At 35.4% G+C, this 21,323-nt stretch overlaps 1 protein-coding gene across 3 annotated transcripts; it reads left to right on the top strand.

Annotated features, from left to right (window-relative positions):
- The first annotated feature begins 158 nt into the window (after positions 1-158).
- Positions 159-19,179, top strand: LOC147003681 (vomeronasal type-2 receptor 116-like). 3 transcript variants are annotated; one of them, XM_085842297.1, is made up of 6 exons: positions 159-417; positions 3,221-3,512; positions 5,114-5,926; positions 7,375-7,602; positions 14,051-14,174; positions 18,253-19,179. In XM_085842297.1, the coding sequence occupies exons 1-6, from the start codon at positions 221-223 to the stop codon at positions 19,005-19,007; spliced, it is 2,409 nt and encodes an 802-aa protein (XP_085698423.1). In that variant the 5' UTR covers positions 159-220; the 3' UTR covers positions 19,008-19,179. The 3 variants fall into 3 exon arrangements, with proteins under 3 accessions (XP_085698423.1, XP_085698422.1, XP_085698424.1); XM_085842296.1 differs by having other exon boundaries at positions 18,103-19,179; XM_085842298.1 differs by lacking the exon at positions 18,253-19,179 and adding an exon at positions 17,557-17,645.
- Positions 19,180-21,323: the final 2,144 nt, after the last annotated feature.

The raw sequence follows: 21,323 nt of genomic DNA, 5'->3' as shown, positions 1-21,323 counted from the left end.
GTTCATTCCAAGAGCCATGGACACCAGTTGCAGAGAGAGCCCCAGGGCAGAAAGTATTTAAGTTTCTTCCAGGGCTCAGGAGAAACCTAAAAATAAAATGAATCATAAATATGCAATAAACATGTCCTTAGCCCAAGAAATAAAAGCTGGTAGAAATCTGATGTGCTAATATGCATGTCACTTCACAATCCACACTGCCCAGGTTTAAGGCAGGAAAAATATGTTCATTTTCATGGGGGTCTTCTTCCTCCTTAATATTACACTTCTCATGGCCAATTTCATTGATCCCAGGTGCTTTTGGAGAATAAATTTGGATGAAGTAAATAATAAACCTGTGGGATTATCTTGTACTTTCATCCTGGCAGCAGTTCAAACACCCATTGAAAATGATTATTTCAACAAGACTCTTAATGTTCTGTAAGTAAATTTGTATTTTAAATTGAAATGAGAACATAAATATTTCTTGAGTGCTCTGAGGATGAAGATGAGGCAAATTCTTGAGTCTTCTGTCTTTGTACTAAGTCTGAACTCCAAGAAAAAAAACTTAATTCCTTTACAGATTTAATCCTATTTTCTCCATTTAATTAATTCAGTGGAAGTTTTGGTTTTCTTCCGGGTGGCTTCTGATTTAAAGTTTGGAAGCGTTGGAATATGGAATATCTACATTGATCTTTAACATAAAGCCTGCCTTTTGACAGTTTATATTGCACTCTAGGCAGAGATGACTTACTGAAATTGATCCCGTAATATTTCATTATGTTTTATCCCAAGTACATGTAAATAAATGGTCATAAGTTTTGCTGACAGTCTTTCCATAAGTTTGTTGCTCCTAGAGCATATTCTGGTTCCCAAAATATTCATGGCACATATAGTCAAAAACTTTACATACATACGAACTTACTGTCTCAAATTTATTGCATGTAGTCACTTATCGACTTCTAAAACTTCATCAGGTTTGGAAAGAGAAGATACTTACACTCAGAAATTCCTACTTCATGTGAATACCTGGATGCATATCTTTGTATGTATATGTGCAAGGAATATTTACCTCATTAGGGGTCAATACATCGAAGTGTTTTAAAAGATAAAATCCAAAAGCACTGTGGCTTTCTACTTCACACTACTTATGTACAATCACTGGCTTTTATGTTTTGCAAAGTTCAACTGGGTAGTCTCTCTTTAGAATAAACCATATTTGGAACATATGGAATCCAATGATATGATTACATTCTTTGAATAGGCAGGCTATCAATAACAGTGGTGACTGCTTATTTCCCTTATCACTGGCATGGGTGACAATTGTATTGTGGGATAGTTAGAACGTTTGTGGACAGTGATACAGGAGCTTTATATTAGTTTTTTGTCATTATTTAAGAAAAATGTCTTCTCCATTCATGTATGAGTTGGTTAATCTCTGACCCTTTTAAAATATCTAAATCTTGTGGGACTTATTTCAATAATTTTAGTAAATATTAGTGCACATGTTACCAACGTGGTATCCATATAAATTTTGTGGATTGCTGTTCATTGTTTTCAAACACAGCCCTTTAGACTACTAGGCTACACCGACATCTTAAGTAACTGATGTTTCCTAAATTTCAGTTATAGGTAGTAGTTTGAGCATTGTACAACGTCTACTTTCAAATTTATTTTGTATATTAGTAAAACTTTAATTGAGATTTGTATGTGTGTGTGTGTGTGGTAATAAATAATATTCTAAAATGACCTATTTTATAGGATATAGAATGAAAACACAATAGTTGTATAATTTTTATTGAAAGACTGATTGTATTTACTTCATTCTAATCATTAAATATGCAGGTGTACATATAGAGTTTATTGATAAAATTATATGAAATGACAATGATAAAATGAGAGATATTATTCTTTTCAAAAACATAAACAACCAATCTGGTATTATTCCATTTCCAAAGTCTAGTGGTCCACCGTTATTAAAAAAAAAAATAAAAACAACGAATATATTACATAAATTTACACAAAAATATCTCTTCCATATCATAAGCTTATAATGCAGGCATATACAAATATCACACAGATTTCCTTGTTTTCTGAGTTCTCAGTAGGATCCTAATACGGTTTTAGTGTAATGACAAAGGTTGTCAAATATGTTTCGTAGAAATTAATTTATAATGAATAAAATACTCAGAGTGAATATATATCACACTCCTTTGTAAATAGGAAGTAGAAGAATGATACATCAGTGGTGGGACAAGCCCTTAATCTCTGCACTAAACACTTGCCACTGCTGCATAACTGTGCATTTGAATTGAGGTTAGTCTACAGGAAAGTGACTTATAAAACATTTGGATGTATTGCAATCTTATACCCTAAATAGTCCTTGCTCAAATTCATACAAACTTAAATATTGACATGCATCAATTACGAAATTCGTGTTTGATATTTGAATTTACTTACAAATAAATCTTTAGAAAATATTTTATTTCAATAAAAGATTGACAAAATAAGAGCATGAGGATAGATATGAAGGGATGTGTCAAGAATTTTGGCCAATAATTGTAAGTGATTATGAGTACAGGAATCAAATATTGCTAGAGACAGAGACAATTATTCATTGATAGATCAAGGTTTTCTTTCTTTCTTTCTTTCTTTACTTTACTTTTTTTTTTTTTTTTTTTTTGAGACAGGGTTTCTCTGTGTAGCTCTGGCTGTCCGGAAACTCACTTTGTAGACCAGGCTGTCCTCAAACTCAGAAATCCACCTGCCTCTGCATCCCAAGTGCTGGGATTAAAGGCATGTGACACCACTCCTGGCTATGTTTTCATTTCCTTAAACAATTCAGTTAATTTCACAAGAAAATATTATGAAATCAGTGGCTCTAATAACAATTTTATTTACTGCTTAATAATTTCAAAATGAAAACATGATCAGAATTACTATTTTGTCAATATCTGTGGTTCTCTCTTTACCTTCTGATCAAGCGCTCAAAAACAAAAATGGAAATTATCTCTGTGGATGAGGACAATACCATCTCTTATTTATGGGAACAACACCTTCATGAACATTTGAAGTGCTTTCTATTTTCCAGGTCCATCTGTCAATTCAATCTTATAACAAAAGCCATTTGTTCCCGTCTTTAGATGTCAGATTCAGAAACTTCCAGTATAGCGTAGTGCTTCTATTGAGTACAAATGTGCATGTATAATCATCTGTCCATAATAAATTCTGTACTCTTTTACAGAAAAACAACTAAAAACCACAAATATGCTTTGGCATTGGTGTTTGCAATGGATGAAATCAACAGAAATCCTGATCTTTTACCAAATATGTCTTTGATTATAAGATACAGTTTGGGCCATTGTGATGGAAAAACTTCTACACCTACACCATATTTATTTCATAGAAATAAAGACAGCCCTATCCCTAATTATTTCTGTAATGAAGAGAGTATGTGTTCATTTCTACTTTCAGGACCCAATTGGGAGGTATCTTCAAGTTTCTGGAAGTACCTGGACAGCTTCTTATCCCCACGTGTGAGTTATCATAGGCCAGGAATTCTTAACACCATGTCTCTTTGGGGGACTTTGATAGCTATTAAGAAAGTTAATGGATATGGCTGGACTTATGCTTATGTCAATCTAGGTAGTTCCAGGATACTTACTATTCAGAAATATGATATGCTTTCAACTAGGGGCTACCACCAGAAGTTGACAGATACCTTCAAGGAGGAATAGAGAAGGCTATGTAGAATTAAGTTGTCATGATGGAAGAAACATGTTAGGCCTTCTGTTAAGGGCTAACACCAGAAGTAGAAAGATACCAGCAAGACAGAATAGAAGAGGCCATAGAGAATTGAGTCTGGCATGGTGGTAGAAGGTATCTTACAACCTTCACTGACTGTCCGTCAGAGTGTTTCATTATTTATATCAATCTCAGCAAGCAGAGATTTGTTCATGCTTTTCCAAAATATAAAGCATGTTATTTCTGTCCCCAGATAGGTGTTATCTTCATCTTGGTTATAAGATTAAATTATCATTGGTAAACTATGAAATAATAGAATTATGGTGGTGTTATGAGTTTAGTCATCAGAGATAAACTGTGATGGAACAGAAATAAATTTTACCAACATTTTCACTATAACGTAACTTTTAACTATCTGGAGTATTTTTATTTTTGAAAAGGCATGAGATACCATTCTTAATCTGGAAACTCATGATGTTTCAGTGGTACTAGAAAGGATGAAAAGCTCCTATCCAGTCTCTGGAGTTAGTCATTTGAATACCTGTGGGTGTATGGCCAACTATTAAAAGTCAGAATTTAAATTGACATTACATCCCTGGCAAAAATTTCACACCCATAGTGAATATGGATGTGATACCTTATTACCTGTAATAAGTCATTTTCTTTAATAATATGATGATATTATTAATGTAAATAATTTAAATTATTATATTATTATCAGTATATAATATTATTATATACTCTACAGACCAGAATTACCTCAATATATAGTATGAAGAGATTTTCTAATACAATTTGCTACTAACACTTTTAGTGTGCAAAATCTAGTTTATACTTTTACAAATTCTTTGATCTTATTGTCTGTTTCTTGGGGAGGCACAGAGGCAGACATTGTAATTCAGAACAAAACCTAAAAAGGAGATCTCTGGCAGTTTTATGTGGGTCACAACCTCTAGTGTACAATATTACTGTCAAGTAGGGCAATATAAGAATATATCTTCCAAATGCTATATCAGTATTATGTGCAGGACTATCCTCTTCAATCTTAGAAGTATTTATTTATTATGGCATAAAAGCCTTTTTAAAAAATATTAATCATATATCCCCAAATTGTAAAAGTATAAAAATCCCTTCAAACATTTGAAACACATATATCAAGACTAAAACTGAAAGATAGAAAGGCAGTCATTATAACATGTGAATATATTTGTTACATTTTTATCAAACAGCTAAGCTTGCTGTTCCCATTAGAAGTGGATGTGCCAGGCTTCCACGTTTGCTAATTTGAATCAGATATGAGAGAAAAAGTCACAGGTAATCAACTGTTTGCAGGTAAATATGATTACAAGAGTTTTCCCATGCACCACACCCCATGCTGCTCTTTGTGTTGTAGCTCCTCCAGCTTACCTATGGACCTTTCCATTCTATGTTCAGTGATGATGAACAATATCCCTATCTCTATCAGATGGCCCCAAAGGACACATCTCTAGCATTGGCAATGGTCTCCTTCATACTTTACTTCAAATGGAACTGGATTGGACTTGTCATCCCAGATGACGATCAAGGAAACCAATTTCTTTTAGAGTTGAAGAAACAGAGTGAAAACAAGGAAATTTGCTTTGCCTTTGTGAAAATGATCCCTGTTAATGAAGTTTCATTTCCACAAAACACTGAAATGTACTACAACCAAATTGTGATGTCATTAACAAATGTTATTATCATTTATGAAGAAACAAACAATTTCATTTATTTGATCTTCCGAATATGGGACCCTCCCATTTTACAGAGAATATGGATCACCACAAAACAATTGAATTTCCCTACCAGTAAGACAGACATAAGTCATGGCACATTCTATGGTTCACTTACTTTTCTACCCCACCATGGTGAGATTTCTGGCTTTAAAAATTTTGTACAGACATGGTTTCATCTCAGAAAAACAGATTTATATCTAGTAATGCCAGAGTGGAAATATTTTAACTATGAAGACTCAACATCTAACTGTAAAATACTGAAGAACAATTCATCTGATGCCTCATTTGATTGGCTAAAGGAACAGAAGTTTGACATGACCTTTAGTGAGAATACTTATAACATATACAATGCGGTGCATGCCATAGCCCATGCCCTCCACGAGATGAATCTGCAACAGGCTGATAATCAGGCAATAGACAATGGAAAAGGAGCCAGTTCTCACTGCTTGAAGGTAAAAGTTTCTTCTATTGGCCGAGGTTTGGTGGCTTCAATTGCATAGTTGTTTAGAGTCTTTCAGATGCCCAGACTTAAAGAAATAAGAAATATTTTCCAAAATAGATAGTTTTCCAAACGTTTTACCTTAACAAAAGCAAATCTATAGATTGTTATGAATGTGATTGGAAAAAGAATTCACAGATTAGCAATGAAAATGTGTGGTTTTATACAGAGCACTCACATATCTATTAGCATGCCCCTTCCAATATTGGATATAAACAGTCTTTCCTCATTAATTATCTCCATGATTAGAAGATAAGTTTTTACTTATATTTGTCAATCATATGGAAATCATTTGGAGGAATTATTTTCATTAGTGTAATCCAGTGATTCTGCCAAGTGTGTAGGCTCTGGAGAGCATTCTGGGTTTTCTGAGAGTAACTGAACAAGAAATAGTGTTGGTACTCATTTCTGTATGTAGAAATGTGTTTATATGTGTGAATGTATGCTTCTCATTGAGTATATATATATTTTCTACTCTTTCTATGTGTCTGTGTTTATATTTGTATTACTTTCAACATATATGTTTAACTCTATGTATGAAAGTGGAAATGAGCAACAATTTTTTCTATGTAGGAATTTCTTTCTATCAGTGTTTGTTTATATATGTGTATATGTTTCTTTGGGGTTTTTGTCAGAGTAGGTTTCATTGTGTACAATGTATGTATTTTGTAAGTGTTTATAAGTACTAATATGGATTTGTACGTGCTTTACTAAGTATGTGTCTGCATATTTCTTTGTACTCGGCAAGGCCTTTTCCTGCTTTTTTGTCTTTAGGTGTGAGTATAAAAATCTCTGTGTGTCAATATTGTTCATGGCTGTTCCTTAAATATTTAAACCTCTCCCCTTGTTTTGCTGTCTCACTCTCTCTCACTCTCTCTCTTGCTCCGTGTGTGTGTATATCTGTGTGTATTTTTGTATGTGTGCCAGTGTATTATTTTTTGTGATTTCATACCTGTGTTTTTATTTGAGTGGATATGATTGTCATTTATGTCCCTGAATATTTACATATGCGTGCCAACATGTACGTATATTTGTTTGTAAATAAATATATAGCTGTACTATATGTGTGACTTAAAAAAGATGTGAGACTCTCTCAGTATCTGTGTGTATATTTATGTGTTTGTGTGTGTTTGGTGTGTGTGTGTGTGTGTGTGTGTGTGTGTGTGTGTGTGTGTTGCATACCTGTGTTTGGATCTGCATTTTTCTCTGTTTGTGTTTGGTATTCTTCACTGAGAAAACTGAAATTATTGTAACATTGTGATAATTTCATTTATACAATTGCATTAGTTTTGATACCTCTCTTTCTTTCTTTAAATATGTGTGCCTTTGCTATGAAATCAGAATGAATTTTATGACTTGAAGGAATGATATATACATTATAGTGCAATGCTTGTATTTTAGGTAAACTCCTTTCTAAGAAGGTCCTACTTCATTAATCCTCTCGGTGACAAAGTGATTATGAAACAAAGAGTAATAATGCAGGATGAATATGACATTATTCACTTTGGGAATTTCTCACAACATCTTGGGATGAAGATGAAGTTAGGAAAGTTCAGCCCATATTTACCACATGGTCGACACTTTCACTTTTACGTAGACATGATTGAGTTGGCCACAGGAAGAAGAAAGGTAAGTGTGTGCTAGCTTATTGCTTTATAATACAGAGCAGTATACAGTGTCAGATGAATTCACGGCAACATATTGAAAAGAACAATTTAGTCACATAAGGAATCACTTTCTAGTTCCAGTATGATATTTTTTTTTCATTTTTCACATTTTTACCAATTATTTGAAGATTACAAACATGCATAAAATATACCTTTGTCATATCAGAACAATTTTTTGAAATTTAATAAATTAAAAAAAAACCTGTTCTTCACCACTCTTAGATATTCTTTCCTTTAAATTAAAAAAAATTTTCTTCACATAATTGCTCTAATGAAACAGTAATCTCCTCCCTTACCTTAAACTTCTGGAACAGGTATTGATATGAAAGAGGCTAATGTTACAGTTATGAAACACCAATAGTCATAATTGCTAACCCTTGTCATTATATCCAAAAATATTTACCATATAATAAAAGGACATTCAACACATTCACTAATGAACACAATTACAGAAAATCATATTCATAGAAACAAGACTTTTTAGTAAATTTGAAGAATCCATTCACTCTTTTACATAAGATGACCAGAAGGTCAAAGGAACCTATAGACAGAACTAGAACAACAGAAAAAATAAAGGATATTAACACACCTCAAGTACAGCAATAAGAGCAACCAGACAGAAGCAACAAATAATTTTCAGTTATCATTGAACTTTTTTGTTAACATTCTCTAAATGAAATCAAAGACAACAAAACTGGTTTATTTTTTAAGGCATTCCTAAGTTGCCTGCAGAGGGTAAGAAGACACATTCATATACAAGAGGAGAAATTTTCTTTATTAAAAAATGGAGGAAAACTGTATAATGTTTAATAAGAGGAAAAAAATGTCATTCAAGAACATTACATTTGATGGATATGAATGGAAAAATTCTTGACAAAACACCTACCAAAAGAACAAAACACACAACAGAAGATCATTGTCTGAGAACAGGGAGTTTTTTAAAATTTTGATTGTTTTATTTATTGAAAATAATTTGTTATTCTCACATAATATATCCTAATTACAGTTTCCATTCCTTCTATTGGGATGTGAACAATTGTCAGTTCTACTGGCAAATATATCATATTTAATATTCCTATTTCCTTCCTTTTTCATCAGATCAACTTTATGTTACTCATTAGAAAATGACAGGATTTTATGGGAGAATAATAAAATAAAACAGGATTAAACAAAACTAAGCCATCATAATAGAAAAAAATTTTCATAACACATTATAGTAACCAGACATATGAAATGGAGCTAGGTGAAAAGACCACGAAATCCTACTTCATACCTCATATGAATAGTAGTGAGTGAATCATGAGTTAGTGATAGACAATTGAGTGACAGTTATTCCCAGTTTAGGACTAAGAATGCTTTATTTTTGAAAATATAATTCAAACTGTCAGTTCGATAATCAGAATATCTGGAACTACTGATACAAATCATTTATTCCACATTTGCATGTGAATAAACATAAGAAGAAGCGCCTATAAACTATTAATGTCAAACTACAAAAGGAATTCCTTGGACAAAGTGATATTATATGTCAATGGGAATTCTACACAAACACCATGAAATAGACTGTAATTTCAGGGCCAGCCAAAACACAAGAATCTGGTAGTCAAACACTGTTGGTATCTTCTTTTATCACTGATTAACCATAACATAATTACCAAATACAAGGGTCATTAGGAAAATTTTTGTAACTCACAAATGCCCTGTTCCCCTCCCTGGAAATTAATCTTATATAAACTGAATGTACTCAGGACTTGGGAACAAAAGTGTGAAAATACAATCACATTGATATTTGAGCCCAAATGAGACCAACTAATTGCTTCCACTCGACTATTCCATCTATTGTAGACAGGATTTCTTGAGGTTTGTGGGATGAGACCAATTCTCAGTTTTGCTTGCAAACTAATCAGAGTTAATACACCTCCACAACTGATGATAATCCTGGCTTGCTCATTCTTTTTTCTACTTTGGATTTTCATCAACTCTTTATCATTCACTCTGAAAATTGTTATTTTTGGAGCTGTGCTACTTATAAAATATTTAAGAAGCACTACATGACAATAAATGAGTGTTAGACACCCCTCACATGTATCTATGTGGCACACTGCATGAAAGTATCATTTATCACAGTATATTTTAATATTTTATATGAAGAAACAGTAAGTAAATAGCAAGTATATATATATATATATATATATATATATACATATACTTGCTGAGTATATATATAGAAAAAATAATAGAGTTTTATATATATATATATATATATATACAACTCTATTATTTTTTCTATATATATATAGAAAAAATATATATGTATATATTTTTATATATGTACATATATATACAATTCTTACTTGTATATATATATATATATATATATATATATATATATATATATATATATATACAACTCTATTATTTTTTACCTTTGTGCCTTCAATAGATCCTGATATGTAGTAGGGCTTTTATGGGAAAAATTTTCAATCATATACCTAACATTCAACTGGTATAAAAGAGACTAAATCCAAAAAAAAAATCAAACACAAAAAGAATCAAAATAAAACAAAACAAAAACTAGTTTTATCAGGCTGTTATGGAACTAATTATGTAGACCAAAATCAGAAATCTGCCTGCCCTGCCTCCCAAGCGCTGGGATTAAAGGTGTGTACAACAATGCTAAGCTGCCTTTGGCTTTATAAAAGTAAGACATATAAAGCCTTAACAAAACAAACAACAAAAAAATGGTCTTATTTTGCTGTGGGTTATTAAATTCTTAGGGTTGAAGATTGAACCTAGTATGTGTTAGGCTAGAAGCTACACATGAATTATACTTCCATGTTTATGGTGATTTTGCTATTTGTGGCATTTTTTAAATTTTTTTCAACTGGAGATTTCATTTATTTACATTTCAAATGTTACTCCTCTACCCTCTTTCTCTTCCACAAACCCACTATACCATCCCCCCTTACCCTTCTTCTATGAGGGTGCTCTCCCACCCACCTACCCACTCCTTCCTCAGCACCTAAGTATTCTTCTACACTGGGGCATCAAGCCTTCACAGAACCAAAGGACTCCCCTCCCATTGATGCTAGATAGGAAACTTTAACTCCTTCAGTCCTTTCCCTAACACCTCCATTGGGGTCCCTGTACTCAGTTCAATGGTTGACTGTGAGCATCCATATCTGTATTGGTCAGGATCTGGCAGAGCTTCTCAGGAGATAGCTGTATCAGATAGCTGTATTTACTGTTTGTAAACACTTCTTGCCATCCACAATATTGTGTGGGTGTGGTGACTGCATTTGGAATGGATCTGAGGTGGAATAGTCTCTGTGTGTCCTTTCCTTCTGTCTCTGCTCTACTCTTTGTCCCATTATTTCCATTAGACCGGAACAATTCTGGGTTAAATTTTGTAGATGTGTGGGTGGCCCTATTCCTCAACTGGGGGGCCATGCCTAACCTCTGGATATGGTATCAACAGACTCTTCTTCCCAATTCTGGGATATTTCAGCTAATGTCATCCCTATGGGTTCTTGGGATGCTATTGATTTCCTGGCATCTGGGACTTTCTGGTTGCTACCCAAAGAACCCCATCCCTGATTGACATACACCTCTGTTCTATTTCCGGACCTCTGTACACATCTTCCATATTCTACCATACCTGATTCTTCTCCTATTTCCCCCCACACTCATTTATTCCTCTAAGGGAAAATTTATTTCAGGGATGCAAGCATACTTCAATATATGCAGTTCCATTAAATTCAGTACAAGACAAAATATAGAATTATATTATTTTCCAAAAAACCTTCAGAAATTGCTCTTAGCCAACTCCAACATTAATTCATAGATATAGAAACAAAAATAGTGATAGAACAGAAGGAACTTATATTGATATTAGAACTTTTTTTTCACAAAACTATTTACAATACTATAATACATGCAGAGTGAATTTTATCTATGAAAGTCAGAAATAATGTCAGGTTGTTTTTGTGATTCATGTTTTCATCCAAGCACTTTAGAGACAAAATCTGAAAATCTCTGTCTGTTTCATCCCAGTCTACCCTATATTGTGAGTCCAAAACAGTCATGTGTGATATGGAGACACTACCTTAAAATAAGTTATCATAAAGTGCAAAAGTATGCAGACTTTCCATACTCTAACTCAAAATAGTCTTCAAATATAACAAAGGGTTAATATACAGCTAAATAAAATGATGGGAGCCAGGTGGGGTGGCACACGCCCATAATCCCAGCATTTGGGAGGCAGAAGCAGGAAGATTTTTGAGTTCGAGGCCAGCCTAGTCTACAAAGTGAGTTCCAGGACAGCCAGGGCTATACAGAGAAACCTTGTCTCAAAAAACAAAAAAAAAAAAAAGAAAAAAGAAAAAAAAACGAAAGAAAGAAAGGAAGGAAGGAAGGAAGGAAGGAAGGAAGGAAGGAAGGAAGGAAGGAAGGAAGGGAGGGAGGGAGGGAGGGAGGGAGGGAAATAAAGGAAAGGAAAGGAAAGGGAAAGGGAAGGGGATAGGGAAAGGAAAAGGGAAAGGCAAAGGCAAAGGGAAAGAGAAAAGAAAGGGAAGGGGAAGAGAAAGGAAAAGGGAAGAGAAAGGGAAGCGAAGGAAAGGAAGGGAAGGGAAGGAAAGTGAAAGAGAAAAGAAAGGGAAGGGGAAGAGAAAGGAAAAGGGAAGAGAAAGGGAAGCGAAGGAAAGGGAGGGGAGGGGAGGGGAGGGAAGGGGGGGAGAGGAGGGGGGAGGGGAGGGAAGGGGAGGGGGGAGGGGAGAGGAGGGGAGGGGGGAGGGGAGGGGAGGGGGGAGGGGAGAGGAGGGGAGGGGGGAGGGGGGAGAGGGGAGGGGAGGGGAGGGGAGGGGAGGGGGGAGGGGAGAGGAGGGGAGGGGGGAGGGGAGGGGAGGGGGGAGGGGAGAGGAGGGGAGGGGGGAGGGGGGAGAGGGGAGGGGAGGGGAGGGGAGGGAAGAAAATGATGGAGAAAAAGGAAAGAAAGAAAGAAAGAAAGAAAGAAAGAAAGAAAGAAAGAAAGAAAGAGAGAGAGAGGGGGGGGAGGGAGGGAGGGAGGAAGAAAGGAAGGAAGGAAGGAAGGAAGGAAGAAGAAAGAAAGAAAGAAAGAAAGAAAGAAAGAAAGAAAGAAAGAAAGAAAGAAAGAAAGAAAGAAAGAAAGAAAATGATGGACAGGAGAAATATACTATGATATTTGATGGGAAAGTGTAAGACCATTTTCAACAGTATCAAAAATATAGAAAGAATTCTTCAAATCTTCAATTAACTTTAAACAATATAATATTTATCGAGCTTTTTCCAATATTTGAAGCCACTGTAGAGCATTTTGACGTCATGTAATGCTCCAATATCAAGGTCGCTATGGAATAATTTATCATCTCCAACCATATTAAACCAGTGTCTGCATACTCCACTATTTTTTATATACATTTTCTCATGCTTTGCAACAGTAATTGATTTGAGGTCATATTTGTTATCTGTGACTGAAGGACATATTTTTCCTATTTCAAATTTCTTCAAATACTCACTTGCCTCTCTGATTCTTTAATTAAACTTTGATAATAAGGAAAGGGAGGAGGAAGGTGTGATTTGACATATGGCTTCAAGTTATAGAAAGACAAGTGTGGATATCAGGAAACTGGAACTAAAGAATAGATTTGTTCTTTATGATAAGGCAAGGCAAAATCTTTTAATATCAGTTTCCCAAAACATTGTTCTGATTCTCCCATTAATGGAAAAAAACTGCCAACATTACTTTAGGCTGTGTTTTTCCCCCAAGAGATCTGAAAAGAACACTACTTACTGGCTCAACTACCCACAGTAAGATGGGCATTCTTATATCAATTACCAAAGAAGAAAATGCTTCAAAGATATGAGGACATGCTAGTGTTGGCTGAGAGAATATTTCAATTAAGATTCCTCTGTCCATAGCATTTAGTACCAAGTTGAAAATAATTAATTAAAAAAAAAAAACAACAGGTTGTAGTTTTCACATACAGCTCAATATCAGCACTTTTTCCTAAATTACTAGACGCTCACATACTATGCAAAATTTCTTCAATGCATTTCCAATATTCTTTTCTGGCCATTAAATAATGGGCAGTGTAAAATGTCAATCAGGGGCCTGGCGGTGGTGGCACACACCTTTAATCCCAACACTTGGGAGGCAGAGGCAGGTGGATTTCTGAGTTTGAGGCCAGCCTGGTCTACAAAGTGAGTTCCAGCAAAGCCAGGGCTACACAGATAAACCCTGTCTCAAAACACAAAACAAACAAACAAACAAACAAATATATGTCAATTAGTTTGTGTGAATAAAATGAGCTTATTGAAATCTTAAAGTGCTAATCTAAAACATAAAAGAACCTTCTAAAACTCATTATCAATATGTGTCTAATTTTTCTCAGATGCCATCCTCTGTGTGCAGTGCAGATTGTAGTCCTGGATTCAGAAGATTATGGAAGGAGGGAATGGCAGCCTGCTGTTTTGATTGCAGCCCCTGCCCTGAAAATGAAATTTCTAATGAGACAAGTGAGTATTTGCTGCTTTGGTAAATCCTGAAGTTATGTATTTCTCTTGCATCACCCTAAAATAATGAAGTCAGCTAAAAGGCAACTGTAGATACACAGTATATTACTTATCACATTTACTACTTGTAGATACAAAAATCCTTAACAAAGTCTTGCAAAAGCAAACAAACATGCCTGGTGCCTTGACCCACATATTGACTCATTAAAAATTCATGGTAGATTATATTTCACAAAGAAAATACTTTAGAAAATATAACTGCAATTTGCAGGAATTCTGCACAAGATTTTCCAAAGAGATGATCTATTATAAAACTACATGTACATTTACATTTTAGTCACGAATTTTGTTAGTATTGATTTAGTCATATTTCATGAATCTATCTATCCTAAATATGATTATGCACACTATGTACGTATAAGAGCCCATGAAGAACTGAATATTATATTTAATCTACTGGATGAGATTATGAGACTACTAGGTGCAAAGTCCATGTTCTCTGTAAGATTAATATAGAAGACAAAAGTATTTGCAAATTTATGAAAAAGGCTAAGTATTCGATATTAAGAGGGCCATGTTCAAAAGCAGATGTAGTAAGAATCCAGGATGTAGGGGATAAGAGTTGACCTATGAATTGGAATATACCACGAGACTCATATTCAGTATATTACATACTACACCCATTATTGAGATAATTTTTTAGGGTTGGCAAAATGCAATAAGTTTATGGTTACCTTTTCAAATATTTTGTCTTTCCTTCTACATAACGAATTAAAATTCTTAAAAGACATATTATGCCTGTGAGACACTTAAACAGTTAAATCATTTGCTGCTAAGACTTACAGTTTGAGTTTATTCCCATGATGCATGGAGTAAAACCAAGCAATCTACTAAGTTGTCTTTTGAAGTCATCCATTTTAACATATACTGTGCTTGAAAACAAATTTAAAGTATATGAAATTGTTTTCGACATAAAAGAAATTAATACGTACATCAAAATTAAATACAAAAATCCATAAAATATTTTATTGCATTAATTGCTTAAGTGTGTGGAGTGGATAACACATATTCAGGTGTGTACATATGAGCAAATAATACTGCTGTCATTAAATTTATATTTACTTGTGAGATATCTGTCATGGGTACTGGGATCTGAAATCAGATTGCCTGGTAGAACATATTCTATTTATATCTAATCCAACTTCTTAGGCTCTTAGGCAACTTATCAAATAATATCTATCCAAATATGCATTGCTGTAGATAAGAATTCTGAAACCCAAAGAAGCACATCAACATTCTCTGAAATGACTTGGAAATTAAGTGCAATTACAATCACTGTGAATGTTGTTACCATGTTGGGGATTACAATTTTAGAATGGAGTATAATTGCTTAACACAAACCACCTGGGTTACCATCCTTTCCAGAGGATTTCTCTGTTATTTTGCTCATTCTGTTTCTCAACACTGATTTCATCCTTGATTCTCATAAGAATGGCGGTGAGGCAAGGATTAAAGTGCTGAGCGTTCCATATGAAGATGGAATCAAGGTGAAGGATCTTTCAGTACAAAGTATCTACAGAGGTATTTTTCCTTCAGTGCAAAAATTAGTGCACCTCATGAACAATAACCAGAACTTTTGATTAATTACTGCCAGATGAGGAAACATCTTAGGGCTTATTTCATTAATATTTTCTACTATTCAAACATAAACATTATATTTCCTCTCATATTCCATCTTGTTCCTATGACATGACAGGAATCACTTAAATACAATAATGCAATATCTACCTTCACATGAACTCACACATATAAGTATTTACATATATACAGCCTACCTGTTCAATTTTGTGTTGTTTCTGTGTCAACAAGTTTGAGCAAGTAAATTCTCCAGTAGCTATTATACATCCTTTCCCAGTAGGTCAGTCTCAATGTGTCATAGAGAATAAATTCATAAAATAGTCAGTGATCTCAAAAAAAGAGAGTATAGAGTTTCGTATTTATAAAATATACCCAACCACATTGTGGTTTATGAATATATCTTCTCTGAATTAAATAATCTACTTGATGTTAACATAGAACCAAAAAAAATGGCTTAGGAAATCTTTGCTTTCTGATAACATTATTTTTTATTTATTTTTTACATTTCATATTCCATTCCCCATCCCCTCATACACCGACTGAATACTCCACATCCCACACCTTCTCCCCAACCCAACCTGTCTTCACGTTGAACCCCCATCCCCCACACCACCTTATAGGAACTAAAAGGGAGCCTGGGAAAAGAGAGGGGAGTGAGGACCCATTTCCCCGTAGAGGTCCAATTATGCCCTGGACAGACAGATATGAGAGGGCTGCCAGACACTTTCCATTCAGCTCTAGGTGGGCATCGAAGCTTCTGACTCACTCAACAGGGGATGAACAAGGGGAAGCCCAACCTGGGGGACATGGAGCAACACCCTGTAACGCAGGGGTTATGGGATAGAGGGAAGAGAGAGACAGGTTCCCACACAGGCAAGAGTGAGCACATCCATCATGATCAGAAACTGTCTATGCATTTAGAGCTTTATTTTAGAAAGGCCAAGAGAAAGAAACAATGTAGGAGAGGGGGGGACTAGAAAAAAAGAGTAAGAGGGAGAGAGTGAGAGGAGAGTAAGAGCAAGAGAACAAAGGAGTGAGAGAGAGAGGGCAAGAAGTGGCCAATCAGCCCCTTTTAAAATATGCTGTCTTTTCTGTTGCTAGGTAACTGGGGAGGAGTTTAGCCTGAAGGCCAAAAGCTTAGGATATTGCCTACATGATTTCTAGCCTTGTTTCTCTTGTGGGGGCTGTAGTGGAAGGTAACATTCGCAGGAGCCAGAGTTCCAGGACCATGAGAGAACTCCTTCCCTCCTATGTAGGTAAATTATGACCACTGAGTCCCAGGGTTCAGCATCTCAGTTTGACTGGAGACGAGCCTGTCTATGCATAGACCAATGCTGCATACCACCTGACCTCTAAACTCCCTGGGGCCTTTAGTCTTTGAGGGTTAGCTGCATGTTCTCTGAATGAACACAGACACAGAAGCCCTTTACTGTAATGAGGGTCCCATATCAGCTGGTGTACTGTGTCTGTTTGGTGGTACATTGTTTGAGAGATTTCTGGGGTCAAGATTAATTGAGACTGGTCTGCCTGCAAGATCACCTTACTCCTCAACTACTTTCAGCCTTCCCTATTTCAGTGGTTAGTTGCTTCTGTCCATTGGTTGGGTGCAAATAACTGTATTTAGGAGGGCAGTCATGATAGATTCTTTCTTTGAGTGCTCCAGAGCCTCAGGAAAATGTGAGACCGTAGGACCTCCTCTTGACCTAGATCCCACTTTGGCCCTGTCATTGGAAATTCTTTTCCTCAGGCTCCTCTCCATTTCATCTTTGCATTCAGACAGGAATAATTATGGGTCAGAGATGTGACTACGGGATGGGAACCCCATCACTCACTTGATGTCCTGTCTTCCCGCTGGAGGTGGGCTGTATATGTTCCCTCTATCTACTGTAGTACATTTAATCTAGGGTCTCTGACCTCCCAAGTCTCTGGTGCATTTTGGTGGGTCCATCCACCCTCTTATTACCTGAAGTTGCCTGTTTGTATTCTTTATGCTGGTCGCCAGGGCTTGGTTCCCCTCTCACCCCCCCCCCCCACATCCCACAAACCCCTTTCTAATAACATCATAAATGATACACTCAAGTTAATTAGACAAAGAAAAAATTGCTTGGTTTTATTTCCTTTAAATCTTTATGAACATTACGAATTGAAATCAATGCTCAGCAGCAATATCCTACACATTACATTCTCAGCATCAAAGGCAGCATTGCAAGGATTCTTTCATTACCCTTACTTGAAATGCCTTGACAATAAAATTTCTAAAGCAGACTTAACTAAGCTTTCCTTTGGAAATCAGATATGGATCAATGTGTGAATTGTCCAGAATACCACTATGCCAACACAGAACAGAACAAATGTATTCAGAAAGGAGTCACATTTCTAAGCTATGAAGACCCCTTGGGGATGGCACTTGCCTTAATGGCCTTCTGTTTCTCTGCATTCACAGCTGTGGTACTTTGTGTCTTTGTGAAGCACCATGACACTCCTATTGTGAAGGCCAATAACAGAAGCCTCAGCTACATATTACTTATGTCACTCATGTTCTGTTTTCTGTGCTCCTTTTTCTTCATTGGCCTTCCAAACAGAGCCATATGTATCTTACAGCAAATCACATTTGGAATAGTATTCACTGTGGCTGTTTCCACAGTTCTGGCCAAAACAGTCACTGTGGTTCTGGCTTTCAAAGTCACAGACCCAGGAAGAAGAATGAGAAACTTCCTGGTATCAGGGACACCCAACTACATTATTCCCATATGTTCCCTAATCCAATGTGTTTTGTGTGCAATCTGGCTAGCAGTTTCTCCTCCCTTTGTTGATATTGATGAACACACTCTAAATGGCCACATCATAATTGTGTGCAACAAAGGCTCAGTAACTGCATTCTACTGTATCCTGGGATATTTGGCCTGCCTGGCACTTGGAAGCTTCTCTGTGGCTTTCTTGGCCAAGAATCTGCCTGATACATTCAATGAAGCCAAGTTCTTGACCTTCAGCATGCTAGTGTTCTTCAGTGTCTGGGTCACCTTCCTCCCTGTCTACCATAGCACCAAGGGCAAGGTCATGGTTGCTGTGGAGATCTTCTCCATCTTGGCATCCAGTGCAGGGATTCTTGGATGTATTTTTGTACCGAAGATATATATCATTTTAATGCGACCAGAGAGAAATTCTACCCAAAAGATCAGGGAAAAATCATATTTCTGAACAAATATTTCAGGAATTCTGTCAAATGTAAAGTTGGTACATACCCACCAAATATTGGGTTATAGTGCATGTGCCTAGTTTTAGAATCACTCTCACTGGTTGCTCTAGTGATATCAGGAAGTATCACATCTACTGAACTTCCATACTGAGTTCATAAAATCTTGCACCCATTCACTTGCTTCATTTATTCTCACAGAACTAAACTCTCTATTTAATTCAATTTTATTTTTCGTTTAGCTTTCAAGGAGATTTCCCTCTGGTAACTTCCAAAAAATTTTGATAAGGCAGTTGAATCCATCACTTTGTGTAGAAAAATGAGATCTAGGACAGAAAGGGTTACACATAGAAACCATCTACCAAATCAAATAATCAATGAGAAACACAGACTAACTAAATAATCAGCAAAGATGAAATCAGAACATATTTTCTCATTTCCAGTAAGAGCACACACATAACAAAATACTGCCTTTTTTTCATCTGTTCTTCAAGCTATTGGCCAATAATCTAAGGAGGAAATGTTCCTTTTCTGCTGTCAAATACAAATATATTATATCCAAAAATGATCACAATCCCAGGGAATCTGTGGATGAATTGGGAATAGTTGTAAGAAGCTGAGGAGGAGAGTGACCCATAGAAAGACCAGCATTCTCAACAAACCTGGACAAGCAAGATCTCTCAGACATTGAGCCTCTAACCAAGGATCATACACTAGCTGATGTGAAGCCCCCAATATATATGCAGCATAAGACTGCCTGGTCTAGCATCAGTGGGAGAGACACACCTAACCCCAGAGAGACTTAAGTCACCAGGGATTGGGATGGGATGGGCATTGGGGATGTAGGGTATTATCTTTGAGATGGGGGAGGAGCTGTTAGATGAGGAAGTCAGGGGGCTGACCAGGCAGGAGATAACTACTAGACTGTAAAAAAGAAATTGAGTAATAATAAATAAAAAAATAAAATTAAATAAGCATGTAGATATGTCAACATGATATTTATATTGTAGTCATGGAAGGGATAGGTAAAACTACTGACATTTGCATGAACCTATTTTTTTTTTCAGAAATTGCCCTTTGTGTGCAGTTCTGATTGAGTTTCTGGACTCAGAAAATTCTGGAAAACAGAATGAGAGGCAGATGCTTTAATTACTCTGCTTTCTAGATAACAACATTTTCAATAAGACAATTGAGTGTTTGCAGCTACACTAAATATTTCACATTTATCAATTCTCATTATATAATGGGAAACCAAATGGGTCTAAAATGCATTAACAAAAACAATCACTTCCCTAAGTCAGTCTTCATAGAAATATGATCACTAGCAATATCCCTTTAAGGAACACATTCTTCATTAACATCCACATTTTACTCATTGAAAATTCATGGAAGACGGCATTGTTGCAAAGAAAGATTTGATATTCGAACTATGGTTTAATGGAATTCTTCACGAATTTATTCTTTTTTATTTCTTATTATTTTATTAGATATTTTCTTCATTTACATTTCAAATACTATCCCCTATATACTCTCATCACCCTGCTCCCCAACCCACCCACTTCTGCTTCCAGACCCTGGCATTCCCCTCTACTGGGACATATAATCGTCACAAGATCAAGGGCCTCTACTCTCAATGATGGTGGAGTGGCTCATCTTCTGCTACATATGCAGCTAAACACATGAGCTCTGGGGGTCCTGGTTAGTTCATATTGTTGTTCTTCCTATAGGGTTGCAGACCCCTTCAGCTCTTGGGTACTTTCTCTAGCTCCTTCATTGGGGGCCCTGTGTTCCTTACAATAGATGAGACTGAGCATCCACCTCTGGATTAGCCAGGCACTGGCATAGCCTCACAAGAGACAGTTATATCAGGGTCCCTTCAGAAAATGTTGCTAGCATAGGCAATAGTGTCTTATAAAAACTCATAAAAACTTACTATCTTATATGATATATATATGTCTTATATTTACATATAAATATTTAATATAAAAATAATAAAAATATACAAATATATAATTACAGTATATAATATATAAAATTAAATATATAAATAAAATAAATACATAATATACATCTATAATATAAACATATATATACATATGTATATATAAATAAACTTATAAAAAATTATGGTCTTATATAATATATATAAATATTTAATATAAAGTAATATAAATATATAAATATAAATTATAATATACAATATATAAAATAATTATAATATAGAAATGATATAAATATATCACATATATGTATAATGTAAAAATATATATAGAAATGCATATTTGTGTATATAGAATATGTAGTGTCTTATAAAAACAAAC

The sequence above is a fragment of the Mus caroli genome, unplaced genomic scaffold (assembly GCF_978045245.1).
Source record: "Mus caroli unplaced genomic scaffold, Mus_caroli_1 scaffold_8, whole genome shotgun sequence".
Classification (NCBI taxonomy): domain Eukaryota; kingdom Metazoa; phylum Chordata; class Mammalia; order Rodentia; family Muridae; genus Mus; species Mus caroli.
The sequence above is the reverse complement of the archived record's forward strand: the minus strand, read 5'-3'. Positions and strand labels throughout refer to the sequence as shown.

Bases quoted from the DNA above. Each gene is read 5' to 3' on its own strand.
- LOC147003681 (XM_085842296.1), top strand. From the start codon at position 221: ATGTTCATTTTCATGGGGGTCTTCTTCCTCCTTAATATTACACTTCTC. The intron at 3,513-5,113 runs GTGAGTTATCAT...TTTGTGTTGTAG, and splicing joins ACAGCTTCTTATCCCCACGT to CTCCTCCAGCTTACCTATGG. The intron at 7,603-14,050 runs GTAAGTGTGTGC...AATTTTTCTCAG, and splicing joins TGGCCACAGGAAGAAGAAAG to ATGCCATCCTCTGTGTGCAG.